The sequence below is a fragment of the Mesoplodon bidens genome, assembly GCF_964165515.1.
Source record: "Mesoplodon bidens genome assembly, chromosome: 11".
NCBI classification, from domain to species: Eukaryota; Metazoa; Chordata; class Mammalia; order Artiodactyla; family Ziphiidae; genus Mesoplodon; species Mesoplodon bidens.
In genome coordinates this window covers 60,581,256-60,607,739 of record NC_138167.1, presented here as the reverse complement: position 1 = coordinate 60,607,739, position 26,484 = coordinate 60,581,256, and the positions used below count along the sequence as shown (strand labels likewise).

Below are 26,484 nucleotides of genomic sequence, written 5' to 3'. Positions count from 1 at the left end.
CAAATTAACAATATCAGGAATGAGAAAGAGGATATTATTTCAGAACCTACAAATATTACAAGGAAAGTGAAAGGATTTATTAAACTTATGCCAATAAATTTGTACATTTTTATGTAAGAGACACATTTCTCAAAAAATACAATTTACCAAAAGTGACAGAATAAATAGAAAATCTGAATAGTCTGATATCTAATAAAGAAACTGAGCCATTAATAAAAGCCTTCCCACAAAGAAAACGCCAGATGGTTTCACCACTTAATGCTTCCAAATATTTAAGGGGAAAAGTAGCCTCGACATTATAAGAATTCTTCCACACGACAGAAAATACAAGGAGAAACCAATGTTTTTCAACACGTTAACTCAAAAAGAAGAAAATCATACAATCATCTCAATAGATGCAGAAAAAGCACTTATCAAATTACACATCTAATGATGATTTTTAAAAATTCTCAGAAAACTAGGATTGGAAACGAACTTCCTTAATCTGGACTTTAAAAACTTACTTAAAAAAACCTGGGGTTTCCCTGGTGGCCCAGTAGTTAAGACTCTGCCCCCACTGCAGGGGGCACATGGTTCAGTCCCCGCATACCACGCAGCGTGGCCAAAAAAAAAAAAAAAACCTGAGAAACATCATTTTCGACAGGGGGATGTTGAAAAGTTTTCCCCAAGATCAGGACTAAGACCCTCCCTGCTGCACTGGAGGTCCAAACCAGGGCAAAAGGGTAAGAAAAAGAAAGAAAAAGGCATAAGAACTGAGATGGAAAAAACAAAATAGTCATTACTCACAGTTGACAAAAAGAATCATCAAACTATTAAAATTAATCAATGAATTTAGCAAGGTCATTGGATGCAAGGTGAAATACAAAATCCAATTAAATGTCTATATATGAGCAAAAAATAAATAAAAAACAAAATAACAGCACCACAGTGCGGTGGGGAAAGGACAAGCTTTCCCATAGATCGCACGGGGTGAAGCAGATATCTATATTTAAGGAACGTGAACCTTGACCGCTTACTTCACACTGCATACACACATCACTTCCAAAGGGACTGTAGCTCTCAAAGCAAGAGGTAGAACAAAGCTTTGAGAAGAAACCATCTTCGTGGCCTTGGAGCAGAAAAGCTGTCCTAAATAGGACACAAACTAGCCACAGAGTTTTTAAAAAAGATAAACAGAGCTACGTAAATATTAAGAATGTCCATCAAAAGAACGGAATGAAGAGTGAAAACACAAGCCATCCAGTGGGAGACGGTATCTGTAATTCAAAAATCCAATGAAAGATTCAGATCTACAATATGTAAAGAATTTCTACACATCATTTAGACGGACAGACAACCCAACAGAAAGATGGGTAAAAGACTTGGACAGACACCTCACAAAAGAGGATCTCCAAATGGCCCATAAACAGAGCCAGTGAAGTTGAGAAATGCATTCCTATCAGGGAAATGCCAATTAAAACCATAATGCAAGACTACTAACACCCACCAGAGTAACTACAATTTTCAAGGTGTGGTTAAGGTGTGGGACCAGCAGAGCTCCGGTCCCCTGCTGGTGGGCGTGGCCCCGGGACCTCCAGTTTGGAAGGCAGTGTGGCCGCGTGCACTGAGGCTCAAACACGCCACCAGCCCAGCAAGTCCAGTCCCACGCGTGCACCAGGAGACGCGTGCGGGAGTGTTCAGAACAGCTCTGCTCACAACGGCCACGTCAGGAGGCCATACGGTGGCCATCAAGGGTAAAAGGGCTGCATAAATGGCCAGACACTCATCCCCTGGAACACCACGCAGCCCAGAGGACGGGCCACCTGCCCTGCACGTGACGACAAGCTGCCAGAGAGCCAGACATGGGAGTGTCGGCTGTGATCCGACCACACGAGTACAAAGCGAACCCAGGTGTTTGAAGTCAGGTGATCGTCACCTTTGGGGAGCGACGGCAGGGGCCCTGGGGCTCCAGGGGGCTGGCAGCGTTGTCTCCCGATCTGTGTGTTGGTTACCCGAGGGCGCTCAGTGTGTGAGAACTTCTTTGTGTCTAGTTATACCTCAATCAAACATCCAGTAGTAACACAAAGTGACAGAGCAGCTGAAAAAACTGAACTATAGAATATTTTTAGATACAAGTAGATTATAGCAGATGCACGACTGTATAGGTTTTTCTGTGAAAAAAGTCCCATTATTCAGTGGGGGGCAGGTTCAGAGGGCTTCCTCTTGGAGTCTGAACCTCCAGAATCATCCTGATCCAAAGACTCAAAGGCTCATGAAAACAACCGGAGGACAGAGTGGAGGGAGCAGGTGAGGACGAGGAGGGAGGGTCAGGAGGAGGGGGAGGTGGCGGCGGAGGAACGGGGGCAACCTCCCAACCAGACTCGCTCAGAGGTCCAGCGGACAAGCAGCGGACAGAGCGCCCGCGACCTGAGATGGAAGGAAAGGTCAGGACGCACTGGCTGGATGGACGGCGGGGAACCAAACACCCCACCCCGTCCCACAGAATCGGACGGCGAAGTGCAGAATCCAAGTCCCGCCGCCCAGACGCTAAGCCAAACACGTGCTTCTCCAAGCCAGGAAGTCTCTCTGAAGCTGCTGTGTGGGAAATACCTTCTTCAAACAAATTATAATTCACTTTTTTTATCTAGATGCCAAATTAATTTTAAAAGATATAAAACTAACTTAAACACATGCTCTTTCTTTTCTATGGCTGAAGCCTGCACTGAGTTGTCAAGACTGTGTATTAAGATTATATCCAAACAGATTAGCAGAGGCGAGCTACTATACACAGGATGGATAAACAACAAGGTCCTGCTGTAGAGCACGGGGAACTCTATTCAGTATCTTGTAATAAACCATAATGGAAAAGAATATATGTATATGTATAACTGAATCACTTGGCTGTACAGCAGAAATTAACACAACAGTGTAAATCAACTATACTTCAATTAAAAAAAAAAGATTATACCCAAACAACATGAAACAGTGTCCCAGATACAAAATGAGTTGACACCTACCGTTAAGTGTGACAGACAGATTCTGGCTGCACAGCAATAACTCATAGCTCAGATGTTCAGACACACCCCAGGGGGACAGAGATGCCTTCCCCAGGCACCTGGTTTAATCCCCAATTCACTTTGAGTGCAGGCATTATCACCCCATTTTCCAAGAAAAGAAACCCAGGCCCAGAGAGCCAAGGGGCCTGCCCCAAGCCTCGCGGCTGTAAGTGAAGGTGCCAGGGCCCTGGGGGCCAGGCTCTGGGCACCACACTACGTGGCCCTCTAATCAGTAAAGCGTTCAAAAGCCACAGCGACTCATCACATCCACCTTGGTTACAGGAAGCTGTGCCGAATACAAACCACGCACGTACTCAGCTTCTCCAGTAGCTCCCTGAGGGTCTGCAACCACAGGTGGCACAGCTGCTCCTCAGGACACCAGAAGGTCACCTGCGCCCACCTCCAGCGGTGCTGCCGGGCCCTCCTCACACGATGCACTGCACAGAGAACACACACCATGAGCTTGCAGCCCTGCGGACCGGGGAACACACTCTCCTCACACTAACCCCAGGTTCACACTCAAAACACCCCAATGGTCCCCTTTTCTTCTGACTAGTAACTTCCAAGGTATATTAGGGAAAAGATCCTATTTCTCAGTTCTTTGAACCCACGTAAAAAAAACAATAAAAAATAAGAAAAAAATGAATATTAAAAGTAGAGCTTGGGACTTCCCTGGTGGCGCAGTGGTTAAGAATCCGCCTGCCAATGCAGGGAACAGGGGTTCAAGCCCTGGTCCGGGAAGATCCCACATGCCGCGGAGCAACTAAGCCCGTGCGCCACAACTACTGAGCCTGCGCTCTAGAGCCCGTGAGCCACAACTACTGAGCCCGCGTGCCACAACTACTGAAGCCCACGCGCCTAGAGCCCGTGCTCCGCAACAAGAAACCAGTGCAAGGAGAAGCCCACGCACCACAATGAGTAGCCCCCGTTCACCACAACTAGAGAAAGCCCGCGCAGCTACGAAGACCCAACATAGCCAAAGATAAATAAAAAATAAATAAAAGTAGAGCTTGGAAAAAATGATATAAGGACCTTTCTATAAAGATAAACCAAGGACACAATGAGTTTGTTAAACAAGTGACAGAAAAAGTTCCCTTTCATGTAACCTGCATAGAATTACTGAGGAACGTTCAGGCCACATTACCTGTGAAAGCATAAGGCTTTTCCATTTTCTGCCATTTTCCACTGGTGTAGTGTTTCCCATTAATGTCTGTTTCTTCAACGGTGATGATCTCGGAAATAGGCACAGAGCAGGCATCTGTAAAAACACCACATTCTCACGTCAAGAGGGTTCGCGGAATTCACGTGAACACAAGGAATGCCACTCCAAAGTGCTGGGAAACGTTCTGCTTTAAAATTCATCAGACATCCAAAAGGAAGAGGACAAGTTATACGTGATTTTAAAATTCAGAGCTAAATAAGTTTGGGAAACTCTATGTCATCAGAAGATGGGATGTCTTATCCACAGTCACCAAGTGGAGGCTGTGAATTTTCCAGGCCAGCTCCTGTATTAAATTTGGGGAAAGATGTTCAAGACCCAGTGCCTATGTTCAGTCTGGCTCAGAAATCAAGCGGGAAAGACGCACATAACAGACCCAGGACCACAGAGTGTGCAGGTGAGTCAGGACCACACCAAGGCAGGGCGGGGGCAGGTAGGGGGCTCTAGCAAGGCCTGGTGGGTCCAGCCATCCACTAGGATGCAGGAGGAGAAAGGAGAGACTTGGGTGGACGTAGGGATGACAGCACAGGACATCCTCTACCATGGGAAACCCAGTCATAGCTGCGGACCTGCAGATGCCACCAGGTAAGGTCTCCAGGTAAGGCCGGACACACAAACAGCTGTGGGAAACGTGACGTGGCAGCGTGTAACGGCAAGTGGGGTCCAGAAAGAACCCTCCGAGGGCAGCACAGGAGCTGGGAAGCAGAGACATTGGAAGACAAGCCCCCAGTGTGGACAGGCTGCCTCCCCAAAGCCCACCGGTGACGGCTGGTGGGAGTCACCATCTGCCTTTACGCAGACGAGCATGGCAGTTCCTGGGTAGGCCCCAGGTTGCCTATGAAACCTGCAGTATAGCTCTCCCCACCTTCTGCTACATTTAGCTCACCCAAAGCTTTATCTGGTGCTTGGGTGAGAAGAAAAACAAAAATAGGTAAGGAGGATACGCTATAGTGTAGTATAGTATAGTAACGCGCACCTGCTGTTACATGTAACAGATGTGGTCATACACAATTATTGTCTCGAAAAAGGCACAGAGATCCACGGGGACGTGAAAAAAACATCAACACTATCTGCATCCCTAGTCGACTGAGGAATGACACCAACAGAATCCTGGGGTCTGGCTGGAGGCCGTCCGGGGTGAGTCTGTGCCTGGGGCGGGGACCTCCAAAGCAGGACTTGGCGAGTGACCGCCTCCATCGGCCCCTCCGTCTGCTGGGTCAGGAGCTCAGCCTGAACTTCACGACAACACACAGGGCTCGTCGTGTCAAACTGGGAGGGGTTTTGGAAGCTACCTGATCAGGGTGAGAGGGGTCCAGCACGAAACAGGTTCCTTTCAGCCTCCCTCGCCCGCTGACCCCGAGGCCACGTTCCTTTGCGCCCTGCTGTGTGTCCCTTCACGTATGCAGGTCAGTGTTACACCCTGTTCTGCAAAACCCTTATGTCTAGTTAGGAGGCATCGAGAATCAGAGAGTTCCTGAAAAGTTACGGATGACTCACAGGGTAACCCGGAGAAAGGGTCTATACATTAGCAATCTCCAGTCTTGTGAATTTAGTTTCAGTGGGAGAATCAATCACAGGCCACAGTGGAGGCCACTGGCTGTCCCCTAAGGGGAGAGGGACACTGTAGTTCTCTGGTCAACCCACCTGTGCTGGCACAGAGAGGCTTCCAAGCACAGCAGTGCACGTCGTGTGAACACACCAGGTATAAATTACAAAGTCATGGATGTATAAACAGATATTCTTAGAGGAGCATCTTGCACAGAGTTGACGGTGGGAACTTGGGGGGGTCACTTTCATTTTCTGCAGAGTATTAGCATTTCTCTCCCTTTGCTTGCATTTTGCATAATCCTGCACTGCATACGGGATTAGATAAAAAGTCAAAGTCTTCTGTAAAAGATCGTGTGATGAGAGGAGACGCGGCAGAGTTACTTCCAGACCAAACTGAACCCGGCCGGCGGCCAAATCGATGCCGGCAACGCATGCGGACAAAACTCACCGGCTGACGAAGGGGCCCAGAGCACAGCTGGCCGCCTCACCCCACAGCCTGGCCGCCCCACCTGATTCGGGCCAGTCTCTGCACACAGCAGGCATGTCCCTTGCTGACTCCCCGCTTCCCAAGCTGCTCCGGCCGTGCTCCGGAGTCGCCCTCGCGATCTGAACCCTCCTCGTGGTCACTGGGCTGATGTGGCCCTGTCGGAGGATCAGTGGGAAAGGCTCACGGGCGTCCCCTCTCTCTTTATAAAGTAACCACCCAACAACCCCTTTGAAGCAAACTTCCGAGCAGAATGTTCTGGGATAGAGGGGGACCTCTGAAGGAGAGGAGGACTCGAAAGCCGCCCGAGCCCTTGGGAGCCTCCCTGGCCCAGGGCCCCCCACTCCACACCTGTCTGCGGTGGGCCGTCCCGTCACGTGGGGTTTGAGCGGCACCCCCGGGCTCCAGCCACTGATGCCGGCGCCCCCCTCCCAACACGCCAGACATTGGCCAATGTCTCCCGAAGGCAAGGGCGCCGACTGAGAACCGCCACCTCGCGCTCACAGGGTTATCAGCGCGCTTAGCGACCCTTCTCTACACAGAGAGCAGGGGGGCAAGCTGAGGCCGGGCCTGGGCCCACAGGGGCCAGGCGGACACCTGTCCTGTCGACCCTGACCACGCCCGCCATCACAGAGCCCCCGGAGTCACCTGGCCAGTCACGTCCACGTCCCACACGTGCCTCACACCCAACCGTCTGCATCTAAACCCATCTCTTCTACCCCTCCACCCCCCCTCCTGCATCCCCTAGCCCAGGGAAGGGTGCTCTGTGCACAGGCTCACGTGCCCAGCAAGCCAGGCTCCTCTCCAACTCGGGCGGCCGCCAGCCTTCCTGCTGGGGTTCGTCCCCGCAACTGAGCGGCAGACAAGTGTGAACGTGGCTCTGCTCTGCCGGGACCTTTCAGGGTCTACCCCCTGCCCCTCAGCACGCGGGTTAATTCAACACCCTAGGCTGGGAATGCGGCTGCCCGTGCCCTTCCTCCCCTGCCCCCCTTCCTGGCAAAGCCGGCGGGGAAGGGGGTGGTTACCTCCTGCAGGGGCCGCTGCCCCCCACTTGATCTCATTCTAACTCCCACGCCTACACCTGCCCTGATCAAACAAGTATTTGTTTTAACTGGTGGATAATAAACCCCACACACATATACATGCCTACAGCAGAACTTGAAGATTTTCAACCAAAGTCCAGCCAAATTATAAACCGCCTTCTTGCAGGAACATCACAATCTCACTAGCAGCATTTATAAAAACCTCTCTGCTATACTAAACTACTAAACCAAAGTGACTTTTTCTGGGTGATTTTTTTTAACATTCCTGAGATGAAAAAGGGAGTCCACCTGGGGCAGTGGCCACCCCGGGGACACACGGAGCGCTGGGCACCCCCATGGCAGATCGGGCCGATGGTGGCCGTACCCGACCAGGAGCCAGTCCTCCATCCTCTCTGGGACTGAGCCGGGGGAAGAGGATTGGGGCTCCCTCCACCTCCCTTCACGCTTGGGTAAGATCACACGAGACGCAGAAGACCCCCGAGGCCCCCCAAGCCAGGCAGGAGCCGCCGGCCCGAGCTCCAGGTTTCAGGCGCCACTCGGATTCAGTGACCCTCCCAGGCTGGCAGTGCCCACTCTGCGTCACAGAGGGTCTCAGGCTTACAAGCCCTGCCGCTGTGGGATCCCCAGGTTTGAGAGAACAGTGGGACACACCAAGCGTCCTAAGTGCCACAGTTACCGAACCAGGCTCGTCCTGCCAGACACACAGCAAGCTACAGGGGACATGCCAAGGTCAGCAGCAGAGAGAGGTTTACTTCCAAGGTAGCCACGCGAGGAGGCAGGAGGACAAGCCTCGGGCATGCCTCCCCAGAGGCCGGGGGCGGGGGTATCTTTGGGACAAAGCAGCAGGGCACCCGGGGCAGGGGGAGCGTGGGGGAAGGTGATGGGGGAAAAGGTGTCATCGTGTGCAGGTGTACCTAGGCCACTGGCCTCTGCACGATCAGAAATGGGGGCACTGAGCACCATCTTAGGGTGCAGTTTTCGGCCCCGTGATGTTAAAAGGTCAGCAAGCAGACACAGACGCAGACCCAGTTGGAGGGTCGGTGGTCCTATCTAGTCTCAACCAGATCAGCTGGAACCAGACATAGCTGATTCCAAGTTTCAGAAAACAGCTCGGGCAAACATCTTACTATTTACGCTCTGTACTGCTTGGAGGACGTGCAAGTCTGAAAACGACCTTAATCAGTAGAGGCAGGTGCAATGGATCTGATGCAGAACGCACGGCTCCAGCAGCTGACATCCCCACTGCCTGCCTGCCTGCCAACACAGACTCCCTCCCTCTGATTGCAGGCCCCGCGGGGCTTCTCTCCCGGCTCTGCGTGTGTGTATCTGTGTGTATCTCTGTGTGTGTATCTGTGTGCATATCTGTGTGTTTGTGTATCTGTGTGCGTGTGTATCTGTGTATGTATGTGTATCCATGTGCGTGTGTATCTGTGTGCATGTGTGTATCCATGTGTGTATCTATGTATCTGTGTGCGTATCTGTGTGTATCTGTATCCAGGCATGTGTAGCTGTGTGCGTGTATCTGTGTGTGTATCCATGTGTGTGTTATCTGTGTATCTGTGTGCATGTGTATGTGTGTAGCTGTGTGTGTGTATCTGTGTGCGTGTATCCATGTGTGTGCGTATCCGTGTGTGTGTGTGTGTGTGTAGCTGGGGAAGGCAGGGGCCAAGCACACCCTGTGCCACAGCTTGGTCCTGGCAGAGCAGGCCCTCTAGGTTCTACAGGACACACTGTGGCTTCAGCTTGTCCCACCCATCCAGCTCTGACAGGCATCTCCTAACTCTTCCCCAGGCCCCCTCACCTGGACTCACTGCACACCCTTGTGTGCCAGCTGTGATGGAGGGCTTCACAGAACCACCAAGAAAACCAATCCACCGCAAGATGGCTTGGACATAACTTCCACAAAAACATTCTCCTGTCTTCTCAAACTGGTTACTCCCCTAGAATTTGTTGCCACACCTCTGAGCACGTAAGTCACCCAAGAGTTTTAATCACGGTCCCCACAGGGCGTGTATTTTACAAGCGCATCCCGGGGACACACTGACCCAGTGCCACGAGGCAGCAACTCACGCTGGTACTTGGAAAGGATGCTTACGATCTGAGGGGCAAGTTGACGAGGCTCTGAGAACTTGCGTCCCGTCACAGTCTGAAGGGTCTTGAACATTTAAAAGAGAAAATCTCATCATGCGAGCAAACAAAACGTGCTCTGTGCCACCTTCCAGGTGCCCAGCAGGCAGCACCAGGCATGCTCCCCACACACCTTCACCAGGTCCTCTCCAGTGGGCAGCAGGCTCTGTGCTGGGTGCACACCACAGGGACACTGAAAACATCCATCCCGGGTGTTCTCTGTCCTCGTTCTAATGTGGTTTCAGTTACTTCTGGTCTTGAAGATTCAATTGGAATCCAACAGAAACAAATTGTTTTCTTACCCTCTACAGACATTACAAATTTTGAGAAACAAAAGGCAATGCTGGTCACAAAACAAAGAACTAAAGAGATACTATGTATTAATGACAAGAAGACTATCTTTCCATGGAGCACCATGAATTACCTCCATGATAAAAGTATTTAAAAAGAAAAGGGGGGCTTCCCTGGTGGCGCAGTGGTTGAGAGTCCACCTGCCGATGCAGGGGACACGGGTTCGTACCCCGGTCCGGGAAGATCCCACATGCCGCGGAGCGGTTGGGCCCGTGAGCCATGGCCGCTGAGCCTGCGCGTCCGGAGCCTGTGCTCCACAACGGGAGAGGCCACAACAGTGAGAGGCCCGCGTACCGCAAAAAAAAAAAAAAAAAAAAAAAAAAAAAGAAAAGGAAGTCCAGAAAGAACCATTTGTGTCCAAAGAGTTAAAATGCAGTAATGTGGTCACAGATCGTCACCACCCAGAAGACGGCGAGTGTGTCTGTAGTGAAGAGGACGCAGGGAAAACACAGCCGCAGGATAAAAACACACATTGTCCCTAGAAGTGCTTTCTTCCTTCTATCCTCCCCTAATTGGGATATTAAATTGCATTTGGTACAATATTAAAGTTTAGGATACGTGTGATTAAAGTATAGTTTAGGAGAGTTTTTTAAGTTTAAAATTGAAATTTTAAGTAGCATCAACTCTTGCAATGCTATAGAAACTGAGCAGATTCGAAATAAAGACATATAGAAGGAGCAAACTTTTGATAAAATTAGGAAAAAAACACAAAATTTGAATACTTATTTGATATTTTTATTTTATACTATTAAACATCTTATAAACCTAATCTCCAGCTATGACGCTCATTTTGGTCATCTGATTCATTGATAATAATAAATTCTACAACTTATCTGACATATTCCAAAGAAGTAAAGCATTTATAAGGCTTTACTGGAATGTATGATCACAAATAACTTGCTTGGGATGTAAAGTAAGTATGTTCTAACCACACACTCACTCGGGGACCACCTCTGTCCCTCAGCCAAGCCGCTAGTTCCCAGTCTTGCTCCCTTTTCTGGGAACGGTCTGTCTATACACCAGGTACCCCCTGCCCACACACACGCCAGATACACACACACCCAGATGCACACACGCCAGATACACACACACCCCCAGATGCACACACACACCACATACACACACCCAGATACACACACACATGCCACATACATGCCACATACACACACACCCCCAGATACACACACACACCCCCAGATACACACACACACCCCCAGATACACACACACACCCAGATACACACACACCCAGATATACACACACACATACCACATACACACATGCCAGATACACACACACATACACACACACACACACACACACATGGCCACCTGACTGGCCCGGGGCTTTCTGCTTCCCAGCCGAAACCCCATCTCCTCGGGGAGGCCTCCAGGTCCCCCTCACCAGTGTGTCCGCCTGGCCTGCAGTCACTTTTCTGCCTCCTACTAGGTGGCATCTCCCTGAGGGTGGTCTTACTTGTTCCATTCAGAGCTGTGTGTGTCCCCACTGGTCACCTCACACAGGGCCTGGCCAACCCGAGTCCAGCCCTGGTCTCCACGTGTCACGCTTTGTCACACGAGTGCACCGGGCATAATCATAGTAATAGTAATAGTAATAATTGCCACTTGTGAGGCCAACTCTGTGCTAAATGTATAAGCTCGTGTAATCCTCACAAACAACCCAGAAGGTAAATATTATGATCCTTGCTGGACAGATGGACTCACAGAAGATTTTCCAGATCTTCATTCTACTGAAGCCTGGAGGTCAAAGAACTCGTCCAAGCCACCGGCAGGGCCAGGACTCACTTTTTTTTTTTTTTTGCGGTACGTGGGCCTCTCACTGTTGTGGCCTCTCCCATTGCGGAGCACAGGCTCCGGACGCGCAGGCTCAGTGGCCATGGCTCACGGGCCCAGCCGCTCCGCGGCATGTGGGATCTTCCTGGACCGGGGCACGAACCCGTGTCCCCTGCATCGGCAGGCAGACTCTCAACCACTGCGCCACCAGGGAAGGCCCCCAGGACTCACTTTTGGCAAATCTATCAAAAAATATTTCCTGTCAGGCAGAGGTTAAAGAGAGCCTACCAAACCTGAACACCAAGGGGGGACCGAGGCAGGGGCGCATCCTCTGCACCCACAACCAAGGGCCCCCCTCAACCCCAGTGTGCACGACAGGCAACCAAGTGCAGATGCTGACAGCCACAGACCCACTCAGAAATTAGCGAAGAAAAAGACCTTTCTTTCCAAAAAACAAACAATAATCAAGCAGCCATGTAGAGCAAACGGTTGGAATATCTTTAATTTTGAAGGACTTAAGCTTTCACTTACAAGAATATCCTTATCAATAATATATCAGGATAGGTCATTTTATTAGGTTTTGCACATTTTATAAAACCATACTCTAAATAATTTTGATTTCTTCTTAGAATGCGGCTCAAGTGAGTTAGAACTGCTGACTGGATGACTAAGATCAACCCCCTCTTCTTTCACTTTCAGATCCTTTGGCCAGACTTGAACGTGCCTCTCTCTGTGTTTCAGTTCAGTTTCAGCATTAATTTTTCTTTCTAATAATAAAGCAATCTATTTTAAGGGCCATTACCACCGGTTCAAATATTATAATTGTCACAAACTCAAAAAAAAAAAAAAAGAGTTCTCATGCAGTAGAATCCTTTCCAAAAATGGACTGAAATTTGGTAACCAAACCTGGGCTGGAAGTTTCAGGGCTTTTGCTGAGAAGAGATGTGATTCTTCTGTGCTCCCCTCACCAAGGAGTGCGACTGTGCCTCGTGTGACAGGCAGTTACCCTCCCACAAGGGTGGTGACCGAAGGGCCACCGTGTTCCAGAGGAACCACAGGCAATGCCCGCGGGACAGGGTGCCCATGCTGCAGGCCCCCAGCTCTCCCGGGACAGCTGAGGACTCCAGCCACTGTCACCACCGTTCTCGGTTCTGTTCTACCCTTTTCAGTGCTCACTGTGACCCACGAATGCTGAGTGTGCTTCATGGCTGTGACTCGGGGGGAGAAAAGTCCCTGCTGTCTGTCAATCTGCTTATCTTACAAGTTCCTGGACGGCCGAGCACACAGTGGCTTCCGTTCCCCCAGGAGACCGACTGCCCCTGTGTCAGCACACACATACCCTGTGCGGGTGGTGAGGTGGCCAGGGTCCCACAGACATCGAGGAGGCCAAGGGCGACCAGAGCAAAGACAAGTTCACAGTCAAGGGCACTACTCCGCTCCCAGGACACGCCATCCATGTGAGAGGGATCACACGGGACAGGACAGGGCAGGTCCCCACGGAGCACCTGATGCATCGTGTCACAGCCTGAGACGCACGTCCACAGGAACTAGACGGCGATGAGGCCAGAGAGAAAAGCTGGGATGCTGGCAGCCATGCAGCCCCACCCCACGGCACCAGCACCAGGGCCCCTTCCCCGAGAAAGAGCCCGAGGGTCTGAGGTCACACCACCCAACCCCCTGAGTAATTACGCAGGTGAAACGTGCCTCCGGCAGCTCAGCCGCCCCAACACGTGGGACAGGAGCAGAACGCTCCCGGGTGAGAGCTCGCTGTGGAAAGGAAGACCAGGGAGTCCTGCTGCCCACGGCTCACCACCTCGCAGAGTCCAGAAACACCGCGCAGAAAACAAATTCACCGGACCGCGGTCACCGCGCTCACACTGCCCCACCATCCCTGCTGCCCTGTCCACGCCAGCGTGCCGCTCTCATCCGCTACACGACACCATCGCGGGCTGTGGGCAAAGCTGAGCTGCGACCTTCCAGACCCGACCCGCAGATCCACGTCAGGGCTGAAGGCGGACGCTGCCCTTCCCCGAGGCGCCCTCGGTGGCGCCCGCGGCACACCTTCTCCAAGGCCCTGCGGGGCGGGCCCCTCCCTCCACTCATCAACACCTGCTCTGGTTTGACAAGGAGAGTCAGGAGAGACCCCACATGCCCAACAGTCACGTCACGATCACTCAGTGACCACACGGCCACACTGTCCCGGCACCTGGGGGAGCGGCGTCCCAGGCCCAGCAAATGACAGGTTTTGGACATGATCAGGGAGGAGGGGAGGGGTCACGGGTGGAGGTCCCCTTGGGAGGCAGCGGGGGGCCCACAGGCCCGGCTGGTTTCAGAGACAACCGCGCGCCAGCTACCGATCCCCGCGGACATAACCCCACGGCCCGCTGGGGCAGGTCGCCGATGCCCCTGCTGGACAGACGAGCAAGCAAAGGCACCGAGGGGTGGGGGACCTGCTGGTCGCTGACGGAGCCAGGACAGATCCCAGTAGGTGGGGCTTGTGACTGGCTGGGTGAGCCGCGGAGGACGGTCCAGGCTGCTGCTCCGCCCCTGCGCCCGCTACCTCCTCACTCAGCAGCCTTCCCTGGGCACCTCCACGTGAGGCCTTAGATTAAAGGATCTTCGGGGCTGGATTATGTGACATCACCGCCACCCGCGATACCAATTCAGAACAGGAAAAGGCCACAAGGAGAGAGACAGACTTAAGTGGCTTCACAAGAAGGGAAGAATTTGGATTTCTAACGAGAGCGAGGCATTTTGAGGACTAAACCTATAGACCGGTTTTCGATCTCTCTTCAAGCATTACACATTTTCTCCTACAGCACAAATGTCACAAAGTACTTCTCCACTCCGAGACGTGTGCCCGAGACCTTGCCACCAAGACAACAAACCACGGTCTCGAGAACCTGCCACCTGCCACGGCCCGTGATGGCAGGTCCACACCTGCCCCAAATCCCACGGGGGCAACGGAGGGGAGCACGGAGACTGACAGGTGGACGCTGGGTAAGCACCCTCCCCCTCTGCATGTCCACACACCCCACTAGACATTTCTAGAACAGTTTTCCAATTTCAGTCAAAACAGGCAAATCTTGAAGGTAGCTACTTCTCAGGTACCCTACCGAACCCAGGCAATCCCCAATGGCTTTTCTCATATAGAAAAAAATTTGTCTTCTAACTCCACAGAAATGGGAAATTCGTCCGGCAGCTTGATGTTTCAAGATCGTGTTCTTGAAGCTCCACAAGGCGGTGGGCGGGTGGCACCCAAGCGCCCCGACCACCTGGAGGCCACAGTCCTGATCACAGCACACAGGCGACATCACTCAGGGATACGCCAGAAGCTTGGATATTTTGGTGTGAAATCTCCTGATTTAAAATGTTGACTACAATTTGAAAAGGAAAAGAAAACCTCACTGGACAAGTCAAAAAATATCTGTGGGCCAAATTTAGCCCAAGGGCGACCCATCAGCAGCCCCCGGTGAGGACAATCTGTAGTTACTCTGACCCTACGGATTACAAATAAAATTGTATCACCCATAATGGCTTCACTTCACCCAGTCTAGCCTGACACACACAAAAAATTTAAGTAAAATTAGATTCCCATCACTTTGGAAACAAAGTTGGAAACAAACCAACACAGCTCCTCTTCGATTTCTTACAAGCTCTGTAAGGTTATGCAGCTGCCACTCCAGGGTTATTTGTCTAGAAGAAGAATGGCAAGTCCTACAGACTTATCAAGAGCAGGTCACATTTCTATTAGAACAATAATTGTTTCCACTGAATGATCTATGTTAATAATTAAATTTCCATTTATAACTATTTCTTATTGGGTTTTTGTTTGTTGGTTTTGTTTTGTTTTGGGCCACACCACACAGCATGCAGGATGTTAGTTCCCCAACCAGGGATCTAACCCATGCCCCTTGCAGTGGAATCACAGAGTCTTAACCACTGGACCGCCAGAGAAGTCCCTTACTGGTTTATTTCAATAACACAGTAATTTCAAACAAAACTGTAAGTATATCCTAGTTACTTTAGCCCCGAAGTTCCTGATGTTCAGATAAGGTGCTGGTCAATTATAATTTACTTGATCCAGTACAATGTGACCTTTGACCCTTGTCTGCACACCCGCAGTGGCCAGCGCGTCACCAGGACACCAGCCTGGGAGGGAACCTGGTGTGCGTGTCCCATGTGCTGCAGGGGCCCTGACCGTCTGTCCACCACGGCAGCTCTGGCAGCTACCCGGGGATGCTCACAGGACCAACCCTCCTCCCCAGCAGCCTCCTCCCTTTTCATCTCTTCTGACCCGAAGTCGAGCCTGGCTCACAAGCCCACCTTTCCTCACTCCGGCCAAACAGCAGTCCCCACTGTTGACCAGAAGGACCGACAGTGGATCCAGAGTTGAAGCCAAGGCTGGAACTGGGCCCTGGCACTTCCCAGCTGTGTGACCTTGGGCAAATGCCTAGCATCTCTGTGCTGAGTTACCTTCTCTGTAAAATGGGGACATGTGAGAATGAAAGGATTCTCACCTAAAGTGCTGAGAAGAGGGCCTGGTGCCAGGCCGCACCCACGTGTGTTAGCTGTTCTTAGCACTCGCCATGGCAGGGGGCAGGTAACATCTCTTACTATGACTCGGGTGCATGAGGCTAAGTGTCCTCAGAGGTAATCCTGTCCGAGACACTCTATCCCCTTAGGCTCAAGAAACTCCAGAAGGTGGCAAGAGCCAGCTGGCATCCTCATCAGCCAGGGACTGTACAGGCCCTAGGAGGGAAGCATGGGATCTACAGAAAAGGGCACATGAGGGCGTTTAGATAAGGGACCGGGGATGAGAGGGAGAGGAGGGCAGCAGGCACTTTTCTTAGGAAAAGTGGCCCGACCAGTGTAGCTGCTTATAGTCAGGTTTACAGGGAGAAGCAGCGGGCTGGGGGGGTCGGCAGGGCAGGCCGGGGCCCACCTGGAACCCCACAGGCTCTCTGAGTCTGTGGGCTGAATCAGTGTCCAGCTCAGTTGAGTCTATTTTTAAACCTTTCTAGATCATTCCAGGCACAACATCTTTGGCATCCTTAGGCCCTAAAATATTTCAAGATGTACTTTTCTCGTAGAAGATATTCAATTATCAGGTATATCATGGTTCATGCTAAACCTTAACACACGTGAGTCACCAAGGCCCATGAGTAACCATTAAAAAGCCCAGGCACTGCGCCCGAAGCTGCCCCGCCAGGCTCCACTCACGCGCTCAGCACTGCTGCGGGCCCACCTAGCTTCAGACAGGGAGGCGGTGCTGGGAAAAAAAACCCGCCCTCTGGCAGGTAACGGTCGGATGTGGGGAGGCCTCTGAGAAACGACGAAGCTGATATACGTGTTTTATCAAATTATCCAGAGTCATAAATGCTATGGAAAAGGCAGCAGAGCAGGTCCACGGGGCTGGGGGGCTGCAGGGGGGTGAGATGCCTCACGGACAAAGGCTGATGGCAACCTAGGAGCTGGGCAAAGGCCCTGGGGCACGAGAATCCCTGCGGAGCTTCAGGACAGGCAGAGGCCAGTGGGGCTGGAGCAGAGGGAGTGCAGAGGGAGCTAAGTACCGCGGAGGCGGTGCCGGAAGCCAGGAGGGCTCAGTCCAGGAAGCCCCAGGCAGGGACGAGCGGCTCCAGAGGCTCACCGCCTTGGACTCTCATCTAAGATGCCTCACGGCTCCTGGGCGCCCCTGCTGAGCTGTCAGGTGAGGCACGGACAGTACAAGGAGTCAGTAGCGCGTGTTACCGTGGACCCAGACCTCTGAGGCAGCACCGCTTCTGGCAAATGAGCCTAAAGCCCCGGCCCTCGGACCCCCTTCCACAGAACATTCTCTATCAGGCCTCCCAGGGCCCTTGGGTACCAGGGCAGACCCGCTGCAGGCCTGGTACCATCCACCCGGGCCCCCAAGATGCCATGCAGACCTGGGCCAAGGGGTCCCCGGGAAGGAGGGAGCGGGCGTGCTCTGGATGGAGGCCTGGGAATCAGCGGCTTCGCGGATCGGGTGCGGTCTGATGTCCACTGGTTCCCTGAGAAAGGCTGCACAAGGCGCGTGTGGCCAGAGAGGAAGCCGAGACGCGGGGGCTGCTGGGGCCACAGGCCGGAGGGCAGGGCGGGCAGCCCCTCTCCACCCAGGAGCCACTGCTCACACACAGGCACACGTGCACACGCTCCTGCGGTCTCTCACACGCACCTGTGCACACACTCACACACGTGCACCTGCCCTTTGAACGGGGCGTGGAGACAGGATGCAGACATCACAGTGCTGATAGTTCGCTGTCGTCCCCACATGAAGAAACGTCATCAACACCGTCCGGAAAGATAAGGCATCAGCGTGTCCTCCTGACTCACAACCCGGAAACCAGAGCAGCTCCGGCCCATCCTGAAACAGTCCTGCCTAAGAGGGACTCGCTACCACCTTTGTCACACTTTGGCCTTTGACCCCGGCCACTGCGGGGAGAGCCCAGCAGTCCTGAAGCACCAGTGGTCTAGCGACGTGGCCAGGCGTCCGGTTCCAGGTGGCCCCCGGCCCTGCCGCCCTCGGGGTTCTGCTCCACCAGCACCCGTGAGAGGACTGGGCCTGGCCTTTCAGGAAACGCCTCTGCCACACCTGCTTGGGACAGGGTTCTCCTCGGGTCCCCAGGCCGTAGATTCAGGGGACAGGTTGCACTGACCCTGGACCTGTGGACCGTATACCGTGGAGTCAACTCTGGCACAACTGCATTTCCACACACAGGAAACAGCCCGTCCCCGACTCCCACTCGCACAGCCACAGGCTCCTCCGACCGCGTGCTACCCTGTGCAAGCATCCCCAGCCTAGTGACCAGGGGCCCGTGTGGTGCCCCCGCCCCTGACCGCTGGGGGCTGCAACCAGACTGCTTCCTGCTCCAAGAACCCTGCTCTCTGCCCACCTGCCTGCTAGGAAAGGCAGTGGGCGCTGCAGAAACGAACCCCGGCATCCACGTCCTTGCAGAGGGCGTACCCCAGGATCTCAGCGCCCGAGCTCTGGAGCAGCCCCCCACCTGCCCCAGACTGCCATCTCTGAAATGGGGACAACACCAGGATGGCTCCAAGGGCTATGGTGAGGATTACTTGAGGCGGTAAGCACAGCACTACAGGCATGAGAAAGTCAGCCTAGACAGACACAGTTCCGACCAGGATGAAGCAGGCGCATGACCGCCTATCCCTCCTCTGATGGTGACCAAGAGGTCTGGACAAGATGGGAGGGAGAGAGTTAACTGAAGGCGCCAAAAGCAAAGAGCAGTACGCCAGTGGCCGGAGCAGCACCCACGCAGAAGGAGCAGCGCCCGGCAGTCTTCCAGAGCCTTCCTTTCCTCTCCATCCCCAGCTCTGAGCCAAGGGCAGCCTGAGATCTAGAACAGCTCGCTGGATGCGGAGAGCGAACACCCACCCCTCTGTCCAGAGGAGCCAGAGCGTGGCCGGCAGGGCTGGGAAGGGCGCCCTGGCTCTGCCTGTGAACTGACACACGCCGGGCTCCCGCCTGGCCTCCGCGTGCTGAACCATGGGAGGCACAGAGGAGCCTTGGGAGCCAAACTGCCAAGTGTGCCAGCTCCCCGGCCCCAGACTCACCCCTGAGTGACAAACACCAGGGCAGCCCCCCACAGCGTGAAAAAGGCCTTGAGAGCTGGACTGATGTGGAAACGCCTCCCACAACGTGAGACCGACTTGCCGTCTGTGTACAACCAGGCTGAGCACCTGCCTAAGAAAAGAAAATTCTCCAAAGGACTTTGATGGGACCCAGAGCCTTACAAAGAAATATGAAAAATGTCCAAGGTACAAAATTAATCAGCACACCAAGAACCAGAAAACGCTGACATGCCCAAGGGAAAGACAGTCCACAGACGCCCGGCCTGAGATGACCCAGATGTCAGAGGCATCAGACAAAAACTTTAACGTGGTCGGTATAACCGTGCTCGGTGAGGTACAGCTGAACATTCTTAACATGAATGGAAAGATGACAGAAGTTCCCAGGAGAGAAAAATAAACTACTAGAAGGAAGCAAATGGGAGCTTTAAAACTGAAAGTACAGCATCTGAAATAAAACATCCACTAGCTGTGCTCAGTAGCGGAGTGGGGGTGATAGAGGAAAGCCAGTGAAGCTGAGCAGGTCAGTAGGAATAATCTGTTCTGTATAACAGAGAGAAAAAATATTTTAAAAAATGCACAGGGACCTTCTGCTGCCGAGATGATGGACGAGGTGTGCTTTTCCCTGTTCCTCCGCTAAGCCATGTATCACACAAACGCCAGGGAGACTCTGAAAGGTGGGGAGAAGGAGGAAGCTGGCCGGGGACCTCGGGACCAGGGAAGGACAGGGGTGAGTTCCCTGGGTTTCCTTTTGCTTCATGCACCTCAGATTTGAAGAACAGCAACCTGGAAATGCCAGTGGGTACAAACCAAAAGCCCCAACAAAGAGTGCCCTCTCTGGCCAAAGTACCAGGGGAAGGACAGCCCAGTAAGACAGGAAACTTCTAGACAAACAACAAACACACAGGAAACCTGGCCTCACGCCCACACGCCAGCAAAGTCCACCTGGGAGCCTAGACTTCCACCCTCAGGGGTGTAGGGAGGCACCCGACACTCCCCACCAGCATGGCGTGGCGTGAGGGAAGGCAGGCAGGGAGCCAGAACTTTCATCCCAGCCAGCTGGTAACGAGCCTCACTCCTCACAGGGGTCGGTAGAGACAAAGGGGGAGTGGACTTCCACCTTCACTCAGCAGTAGTGGGGTGGTGTCAGGGGAGACCTAGGGGAAAGACAGGATTTTCACCACCACCCACCTCCACCTACCCAGGTGTCAGGAGACCCTTGGAGAGCAGTTGTGAGGCACCCCTACCCCTTCCAGCCAAGGGGGTCTCTGTGCAGGCCTAGTGGGGGGCCGGAAGTCCTAGCCCACCCAGCAGCAATGAGGCGCCCCTCCCCCCGACTGTCAACAGGCCCGAGGGGAACCTGGACTTCTTCCCCCACCTGGCGGTAGCTAGTCCCCCTCTTCCCTGATGGAGCAGTGTCAGAGAGAGCAAGCTAAAAGAAGAAATTTAAATAAGATCCAAAATTTCATAACAGTACAAAAATGTCCAGGTTTCAATCTAAAATCAACCACCATGCCAAGAACTAGGAAGATCTCAAAATGAGAGAAAAAAAGACAATCGCTGGATGCCAACACCGAGATGACAAAGATGTTAGCATTGTCTGACAAGGACCTTAAAGCAGCCACTACGAAAAGGCTTCACAAACAATTACACACCTGAAACAAATGAAGACCTATAAAGACTCAGCAAAGAAAAAACGTCTTAGCAAAGAAGTAGAAGATATAGGGACTTCCCTGGCGGTCCAGTGGTAAGGAATCCGCCTTCTAATGCAGGGAATGCAGGTTCGACCCCTGGTTGGGAAACTAAGATCCCACATGCTGCAGGGCAACTAAGCCCACGTGCCACAACTACTGAGCCCTCGCGCCTCAACTAGAAGGCCCGTGTGCCGCAAATTACAGAGCCCACGTGCCCTGGAGCCTGTGCACCACAACCAGAGAGAAGCTCACATGCCTCAACAAAGATCGCGCACGCTGCAACTAAGACCCGATGCAGCCAAAAATAAATAAAATAAATAAATAATAAAGAAATCTTTAAAAAAGAAAAAAGAAGTAGAAGATATAAATAAGACCCAAATAGACATTTTAGAACTGAAAAATACAGTAACCAAAACAGAAAACAACAGGTGGACTCAACAGCAGAACGGAGGGGCAGACGAAAGAATCAGTGAACTGGAAGATGGGACAACAGAAATGACTCAAATTGAACAGCAGAGGAAAACAGAATTAAAAGCAAAAACAAAACAAAACAAAAAAAATGAACAGAGCCTCAGAGACCTGTGGGATTATAATGGAGGATCCAACATGTGTGTCACTACAGTCCCAGAAGTAGAGAAGGAGAGGGGCTGAAAACGTGTTCAAAAAATAATGGCTGAAAACTTCCCAAATTTGACAAAAGGCATAACCTCAAATATGACTAATCCAAAGAAATCCAGTCCAAGACACATTACAGTCTGGATTCTGAAAATCAGGTACAAGGAAAAGAATGTTCACATCAGTGAGAAAGAAACAACACCTAACCTACAGGTGAGAAAAATTTGAATGACAGTGGATTTCTCCTCAGAAACCATGGAAGCCAGAAGGAAGTGGCACAATATGTTTCCAGTGCTGAAAAGAAAAGAATGGTCAACCTGGAATCTTACACCCAGCAAAAATATCCTTCAGGGATAAAGGAGAAATTAAGACATTTTCAGATGAAGAAAAACGAAGAGAACTTGTTGCCAGCAGACCTATCATAAAAGAAAGGATGCAGGAAGTAGAAATGAAGTGATAAGAGTCTGGGGTGGCGGGGGGGGGGCGGGGGGGAGGAAGAAAGAACAGAGTAAGCAAAGATACGGGTAAACACAATAGGATTTCCTTCGCTTCCTGACTTTTCTAAATTATGTTTGTGGGTGGGAGAGAAAACTATAACACTACTGTGGTTCTAAATGCATGTAGAAGAAATAATTAAGACAATTTCATTATAAAACGGGAGAGTAAAGTGACGCAGAGAGGTAGGGTTTCTGCACTTCACTCAAATTGGTGAAATGGCAGCACCACAAGATTGGGGTGAGATACGTATATATAGACCAATACCTTGGGGAACCCCTCCACCTCTGTACAAAGAGGTGCACTCAAAAACAATATGGATATTTTACCACAACAAACAGCTAATAAAAAAGATGAAGATATATAGACAAATCAAAATGGAATTCTAAAAAAATATTTTTAAGTAATTCACAGGAAGGCAGGGAAAAACAGAGAAACAAAAACCAGAAAACAAAAAATAAAATGGTAGACTTAAGCCCTAATATATTTACATTAAAAAGACATAGATTGGCTTAGTTAATTAAAAAACATGAGTCAACCCTATGCAGTCTAAAGAAACTCACTTCAAATCTAATGATGTAAGCAGGTTGAAAGTAAAAGGATGGAAAAGACATGTGCAGCAGGAGTGGCCGTGTCAATCAATAAAGTAGACTCCAGAACAAACACAATGATCAGACACAGAGAAGGGCATTACAGAACGAAAAAAGGGTCAATCCAAAATCAAAACATAGCAATCCTGAATATGAATGCACCAAACAACAGAGCAGGAAAACGCATAATGATAAATAATGGTTTAGAGCAGGGTCGGCAAACTGCAGGCCAAATTCAGCTTGCTGCCCACTTTTGTAAATAAAGTTTTGTTGGCACACGGCCATGTGCATTCACTCTCATGCTGCCTACAGCAGCTTTTGTGCTAAAACAGCAGAGCTGAGAAGTTGTGACCCACAGAGCCTAAAATAATTGCTATCTGGCTTTTGAAGAAAATGTTTGCTGACCTATTTTAGAGTAACAAATAAAAGTTAACCTTTGAATTATCTCAGATTACAGTATTTATGACCACGTTCGCCTACTGTTAAGTCATGTAACCTGAACATAACTGAGGCAGGTGCCTAGAGAGACAGATGGCAGGCAGGACTGCTGTTTTCCTGACATCTGCTTTCGAAACCACAAAAGCCTGTACGTCTCTTCCGACAGTGAATCACATGCAAATCCAGAATGAGATTCTATTTTTTTTTCTGAAACAGGTAGACAGGATTGCCATTTATTTCCTATTCAAATATACTGAGATTCCTCCTATCACACTGTGCAGGTCGTTAGCTTTACATCATCTGACACTATCTACAGCACTTCTGACTTCCTCATGGGGCATAACTACGACACATCAGGGGATACTGAAACACAGGACTACAGGATCTGTGGTGTTTACGCTTTAGGGGATTCTGTAGAATTTGTGGGCTTTACACAAACCATTCAGCTTCCCAGCCACTTCCAATGGTTTCGAACCCACATCCTCCAGAGAAAAGTCAAGGTGCTGGGAGGGCAAACAGCAAAGCAACCACTCCCCCCACGTTCTCCTGCAGCGGTGACCCCAGGACATGCTGCATTCCACACAGCCGGAGCCCAGTCCCGAGGTGGCCTCCACTCACCATGTGGCCAGGGGCAGGCCACACCTCACCTCCCATATGTGGCCATCCACACAGGGTTGTTCAGCACCTGCCGTGCACAGGCACACGAGGAGCCCCGGGAGAATGGGGACGAGGGACACGAGGAGGGGGTCATCAATATCTTAACAAACACACAGAAAATATATTTTCTAAAGCCTAAACACAGTTCCTTAAGTACTTGTCTTTTTCCTTAGGACAGATGATCAAACATGGCAAAGTCACCAAACTATACACTTAAAATGTGTGAATTTTATTGTATGCAAATTATGCCTCAATAAAGTTGACGTTAAAAAAATCATGTTTTGGGCTTCCCTGGTGGCGCAGTGGTTGAGAGTCCGCCTGCCGATGCAGGGGACGCGGGTTCGTGCTCCGGTCTGGGAAGATCCCACATGCCGTGGAGCGGCTGGGCCTGTGAGCCATGGCCGCTGAGCCTGCGCGTCGGGAGCCTGTGCTCCGCAACGGGAGAGGCCACAACAGTGAGAGGCCCGCGTACAGCAAAAAAAAAAAAAAAAAAATCACTGTTGAAGGTTAAGACTAAGGGTGATTCTTTTTCTGTGTGCTTTTCTGTTTTTCTAGATTTTATTAAATCAACATGAGTTACTTTTATAAGCATAAAAAACTTTTTGTTTTAAGTATCTGTGGCTTGCCTACCTTTTGCTGGGCACTGCGTAGGGGTGTTGGGGACACTCTATAAATATAGCAGTGACCTACCCAAGGAGCACCCCATCAGCCCTGGGGCATCCCAGATTCGGGGGGAGCTGCCAGAGGAAGGGGAGGGTTTCCTTCAAAGGTGGAGCCTGGGCACTGCCCCCCACCCCACCCCAGGGTGCCAACATACTCCTCCCAGCCCCAACTCTAAAGGAACACATCCAGAGTCTCTTTTCCTGAACCCCGGGGGGTACAGCCCAGATACAGTTTCAGTCTGTTTCGAGCTGAACTAGCCCGACCCACTGTGAGAAGACTGGGTCCGGGTTTCCTGTTTTCAGTCTGCCCCACTTCCGGCCAGGCTGGCGCCCCGGAGCCTCACAGCTTCCTTAAGAGCAGCTGTTCCTGGGTCCAGACAACGCTGCCCCCTGAAATCCTGGTGCCTCCTTTGCTCTCAGCCGCTGAGCCCCCTCACAGATGAAGGCGCATGGGCCTGGATTAAAAGCCAGCTCCCGTCTGGACATTACAGTCAACTGCAATCAGTTCACAACGTCCATTTTTCCTGTCTGAAAACAGGAGCGATGCTATGGAGAAACTGAGCGGGTCAGATGAAGCGGCTGCACCCAGTGCACGGGCTGCCCCGGGGCAGGTCCCGCCTCTGTCCTTCTTCGAAGGTGATCTCAATTCACTCCCTACCCCATCAGTCTGTTTTTGCACAACCCTCCCCTCCCTGCCCTCCCCGGCCAAGCCACAGTCCATCCCGGCAAGCAGACACACCTGGGACTGTGGCAGGCTGGGTACTGCCACTCTGTAACTGAATCAAATGTCCCGTGGACTGATTCCCGTCTCCCTAGTGCCAGTGCTGCTCTCAAGCATGGAATCATCTGACTCAGACCCCACTGCCCTGGGGATGCAGCTATGAGGAAAGCCCCGAGCTGCAGCAGCTGCGTCCCTGCACTGCTGACCCACTGCTTTCCCAGGGTGGTGGGTTGCACAGGGGGTGCCAGGGCTCCCACAACCCCAGCCTCTCCGGGGAGGCGACCAATCTCTTGCATACCAGTCCCTGTACGTAAGTCCCTGTCTTACGGTTTGTAAGAGTGAAGTAACCACCGTTCCCGGGAAGAGGGCAGGCAGCTGTGCCAGTGAGGGGCTGCCCCAAAGCACGCCACACAAAACCGAGGATCTGGGGACCGGAAACCATAATGGTAGCCGGCTGAGGATGCCAACGCTGAAAGCAGGCAAGGAGTGACTTCCCCACCGAGACGTCCCGACGGGTGGGGTCTGTCCAGTGTCCACATGGCCACTGTGGCCTGAGGCAGGCCACACCACCCGGTGCACAGCAGCTGGAGTTGGACCCACCATGCCTCAAACCCGGGTTCAACCACTAGTTGGGCTGGTTTCTAAAACTCTCTATATCCGTAAAATACAGGAGAAGCTGCCCCGCAGGAATGCATCATGTTTGAATGGAATACAGGACAGAAGCACAGTGGCTGTGCCCACGTGCCCCACGAAATGGCAGTGCCCCATCCTTAAGCCGAGAGGTTTACAGGAAAGCTCAAAAGCCCTCGGGGACAGGCCAGGCAAGACCTAGTCGTGTGGTGCCAGGAGGCCGGAGGATGACGTCTGAGGAGTGACATGTCTTCCCAAGGGGACAACAGAAAGCTGGTAGAAGGGTAGAGCCTCAGACCCCCAGCCACAGAGAAGCTCTCTGCAGACCATGCTTCTGGTGACGCCGAGGCTAGAAACCAAGAGTCCGAGATCACCCTTGACCTTGGCCCCAATTAACCGGCCAGCTCTGCCTCACCGCTCTCCCACCAGCAGAGCCACACAACCTCAGTGTCAGAAAGCACCCCCAGACCCATCGCGGCACCCCCGACTGCCCCCAAGGCATCTGAAAGCCATCCCAAACTCAGAACATCCACCAGAGAACCCTGACCTACACACCCCTCTTCGATAATTAACCACGAAATCCCTGCTCCTGCAGTTTCAGTAACTACAAACCTGGAAATCACGTTCCCCTGGCGCTGCTCATTCAATCCAGGCAGACCCAGCCCTGCTCACCACCACTCCCACCAGGACTAGGCCAGCAACCTCCCACCTGCAGTCCCTCCTCTGTCTGCTCTCCTCCAAGCTGCCACAGGGACCCTTTTTCCAGGTTAAGAT

The 26,484-nt window shown here is 51.8% G+C and overlaps 1 protein-coding gene across 6 annotated transcripts in view; it reads right to left on the bottom strand.

Annotated features, from left to right (window-relative positions):
• Nucleotides 1-26,484, bottom strand: part of CERK (ceramide kinase) — a 52,321-nt gene that overhangs the window by 24,263 nt on the left and 1,574 nt on the right. For all 6 annotated transcript variants that reach the window (XR_014017113.1, XR_014017114.1, XR_014017115.1 and 3 more), the window contains exons 2-3: nt 4,180-4,293; nt 3,350-3,472 (exon numbers count right to left, since the gene is read on the bottom strand). Coding sequence is in view for 3 of the 6 variants with exons in the window: in XM_081249873.1 (XP_081105999.1) it covers nt 3,350-3,472; nt 4,180-4,293 (237 nt within the window). In the remaining 3 variants the exon portion in view is untranslated. The remainder of the gene's footprint in view (nt 1-3,349; nt 3,473-4,179; nt 4,294-26,484) is intronic.